We start from the raw sequence: 4,248 nt of genomic DNA, 5'->3' as shown, positions 1-4,248 counted from the left end.
TCAAACTAAACTCTATGTTTTTTCTACTTTTCAATTTAATTAAAAGAGAATATAGATAATTTAATTAAAATTTTTGGATAGAAGAACATAGATATACATAGGTATCAGATTCTGCTTTCGTTTGATTTCTAAGCCAAAAACAACGAGAAGATGCTGAAAAATAAATAAGTTGCATACAACAGCTCCGGGAATTCCGGAAAGAAACATAATTTATAACATCATATCAACCTCATCCTCATTTCAAAGCTCCCTCTGTTTATCTTTAATGGGTTAACTTCGAAGGAAAAACAACAATATTGGGTTCACTTTCTAATAGAATTTTTTCCGGCCCTATATGACTGCTAATATTTTTAGAAATAACTCTTATAACTTAATTATTGATTTATTCTCTCTTAAGAAGAGAATAAAGTACATTATAAACAACTTTGTTGACAGTTTTTATTATGATATATACTAAATTATTAAAAATTTATAACATAAACTGGAGATAAGTAATTTTTTAAATATATATTAATAAACAACACGCAAATATATAATGCATAATAAAAATTAAATTTTTAATATTAAAATACATACTAATTGGCTTTCACCCGTCAAAATAAATTATAACAATGCACAATATATATGTAGGAAAAGGAAAAAGAAAATGTAATATTAACCACTACGTAAGGAACATGATCATAAATCAATCAAAACATTGGGGCTCAGCAATATGAGTATAAATGTAATATTAACCACTAAGTAAGGAACATGATCATAAATCAATCAAAACATTGGGGCTCATCAATATCGATACTCATATGAAAGTTAGGAAAGTTACCTCGGTATTTACCCAATTTATTTAAGCATAATGCAATTCTCATCATCATCGCCATAACGTCTAACAGAAGCACTAAGCACAATACATCGCCATAACATCTCACACAACCAAGCAAAACAACAAATTAAACAAACTACTAAGGATGGCAGGAAGACTCGGGCTACCCCAAACCTAATTTACCAAATTCAAAACACAACTCAGTGGTAACCTCAAGCTTGGAAATGCAAAGAGAGGAATTTCTCTGGGAATAGACATTGCATGTGCTTCCTTCATATCCAGTTGGGACGGATCACCTTCAACTCTCTAGTTAAAAATGTGCACCAACTGAGCTAATGCAAGCGAAATAGTGGGAATAGCCAAAGGGGCCCCTAGGCATCCTCTCCTTCTTGCCCCAAATGGAAGCATCCTCAAGTATTGTGTACTTGTTATGTCCGTATAATCATTGTGTCCACTGAATTCCTCCATAAATCTTTCCGGTTTGAACTCTGAAGCATCTTTTCCCCATACATTAGGATCCCTTCCTATCGCCCACAGATTCACCAATAACATTGTTTTTTTTAGGTATATGATATTCTCCTACTGTAACGCCCTCTGCAGATTCACGGGGAACGCCTAGCGGCCCTGCTGGGTATAATCGTAACGTCTCTCTGACCACACTGTGGAGGTATTTCATGCTTGCTACTTCTGACTCCTTAACTTTGGCATGTTTGCCAACTGTACATTCAATTTCTTCCTGCAACCTCTTCATTGCATGGGGATGTCTGAGAAGCTCACTCATTGCCCATTCTAAGGTAATGGCCGTCGTCTCCATTCCGGCGGCGAACATGTCCTGACAAATCCATACAAATTCAATTCGTTTCTCATGTTATTAGAAAACTGAAAGAGAGAACGAGGCCGGAGAGACTTACAAACATAATTGCCTTGATGGTTTCTCGCGTGATCTTGTCGTCCGTCTTATCACTCTGGATCTGAAGAAGCACATCGACGAAGACCTTACCATATTCTGCCTTTGCCTTTGTCTGGGGATTCGAGGCTGAATCCACGCCCTGATCCATATGGTCGTCTATTACTTTCTCAACAAATGCATCAAATATTTTGTTGGTCTTCTTTATTCGTCGATTGTTACCTTGCAAATCAAGCCAATCCAAAGAAGGAATGAAGCTTCCAATGTTAAAAGACCCCGCGGCAGCTGACCCTTCTAACACCAGATCCCTGAATCTTTCGCCACTGGTACCCAAATCATTGTTAGAAAATTTCTTCCTCACCAGCATTCACCAAATTATATTGGTGGTGAGGGTAAAGAAGGCATTGCTGACATTCACGGCAATTGTGCCACTCTCACTCTCCCCCCAAATGGAATGGATCATGGTAGATACCTCTTCTTCTTGGACATCCTTGAAGAACTCAATTCTTCTGGGAGCCAGCAATTCTGTAACGCATATTTTTCTCACGTATTTCCAATAATCTCTATAGGGAGTCACTATCAAACCCTTGAAATCGTAGGATAAGTATTTTGCGGTCTTTGTTAGAAGCCGGTTGGCAAAGACCAAATCGTGTGTTTTGAGAAAGTGCTTAGCCATCTCAGAAGATGAAACGACCACAGTGGGGTTAGAGCCAAAGCGCAGAAACATGACGGGGCCATATTTTTCTGCAAGATATAAGAGAACAAAAGCACTCAAAAAACTTGATCGGTTCATTACTGAGCTTGGCAATTTATACACATTTCTAGCTACGGATACACAATAACTGCACCGGATTAGCCGACTACTGAATAGTGATCGGCACCGTCTGAACAGTGAGCGGTGCCGATCGTGATTAATGCTTGACACCTCCCCTTAATCACAATCTACATGTTAACTTTCCTGTTGGTCTAAGTCTCAGCTAGGCTTACAACATAATTTGGATTTTCTACAATGCACAACTTACCTCTACATATTTCAAATTTAGCCTTTCCAAGCGGCTTGGTGAATATGTCAGCCACATTTTCATTTGTATTACAATATGATAAGTCAATTTTTTTTTATTGCAATTTTTCTCTTACAAAATGATGTTGTGCGTCAATGTGTTTTGTCCTTGCATCATATATGGGATTGTTCGCCAACTTGATAGTGCTTTGATTGTCACATCTGATTACTATAGGTGCTTGTCGTGTTTCTCCAACATCTTCAAGTATCCTCCTAAGCCATATTGCTTCACAGGTAGCACTGCATAATGCTTTATACTCAGCTTCAGTGGATGACAATGAAACAGTTCGTTGTTTCTTACTGCTCCATGATATTGGTCCTGAACCAATATCGAACACGTATCCAGTAGTAGATTTCCTATCATCTAGATTTCCAGCCCAGTCAGAATCAAAATAATCTGCCAATTCAACATCAAATTCATCAGTATACATAATACCAAAATTAAGTGTTCCTTTCAAATATCGAAGGACTTTCTTTGCTGCTTTCCAGTGGCTTTCACAAGGCTTAGCCATGAACTGCCTAAGTATGCTGACAGAATATGCTATATCTGGCCTAGTAATGGTGAGATAGTTCAGACAATTCACTTTCACTTTTTTTTTCAGATAGCATGAAAATTCTTTGCTTCAAATGATATTTGGAAAGCACTTCAATATCACACATTGCAAGCAGAGTGTTGGCCTCTGCATCACCCATGAAAATTCTCAAACCTCAAACCTTGCATTATACCTTTACACGACTCAGACCATGGCAATGGCAGAAAAACTACTCATCCGCTTCAGCGAATGCAGTAGTGGCAGAAGAAGAAGTAGAAATAGACCAGAGAAAGCTCCCAGCTGACTACGATCCCGCGACCTTCGACCCCACAGCCAGCACCAGTATGAATAGCAGTAGCGCTCTTAGAGCAGTGATTAAATACACAATGCTCTCACACAATCAGCAGTGTCTCCAACAAAGGCATCGACCAATTACACAGGGCGCAATCTCAAATTACACTACTCGGCTTTCCAATTACACGACTTGGCTTACACAATAAACTCAGCTCACCTCACCATCACAGTGATATCTCCACACATGGAGCGTGGGAATATTACTCCTATCCACAACACACACCACCGAGCCTCACACGGAGCTCTGATACCATATCAGAGAACAAAAGCACTCAAAAAACTTGATTGGTTCATCACTAACCTTGGCAATTTATACACATTTCTAGCTACGGATACACAATAGCTACGCCGGATTAGCCGACTACTGAATAGTGATTGGCGCCATCTGAACAGTGAGCGGCGCCGATCGTGATTAATGCCTGACACAAGATTCTTGAGAGTACGGTGAGCAGGCAGACTGAATTGATGAATATTTCCTATAATTGGCCATGGACATGGTCCTGGAGGCAATCTGGTGTTGTTTCTTCTTCTCTTGCGCTGCAATATCTGAAAGAAGAATAACAAAGTCACGAATCCA

General features: G+C 39.0%; 1 protein-coding gene across 1 annotated transcript; it reads right to left on the bottom strand.

Moving 5' to 3' along the window:
- Nucleotides 1-1,206: 1,206 nt before the first annotated feature.
- On the bottom strand, nucleotides 1,207-2,189 carry LOC149252301 (cytochrome P450 750A1-like). Its single transcript, XM_089456644.1, has 2 exons — nucleotides 1,729-2,189; nucleotides 1,207-1,649 (listed from the first exon to the last, which is right to left on the bottom strand). The coding sequence occupies exons 1-2, from the start codon at nucleotides 2,089-2,091 to the stop codon at nucleotides 1,329-1,331; spliced, it is 684 nt and encodes a 227-aa protein (XP_089312770.1). The 5' UTR covers nucleotides 2,092-2,189; the 3' UTR covers nucleotides 1,207-1,328.
- Between the last annotated feature and the right edge of the window lie 2,059 nt (nucleotides 2,190-4,248).

The sequence above is a fragment of the Pinus tabuliformis genome, chromosome 7, assembly GCF_031772625.1.
Source record: "Pinus tabuliformis cultivar Carrire ecotype Pingquan chromosome 7, CPIR1, whole genome shotgun sequence".
Taxonomy (NCBI): domain Eukaryota; kingdom Viridiplantae; phylum Streptophyta; class Pinopsida; order Pinales; family Pinaceae; genus Pinus; species Pinus tabuliformis.
This window is presented reverse-complemented; position numbering and strand designations above follow the sequence as displayed.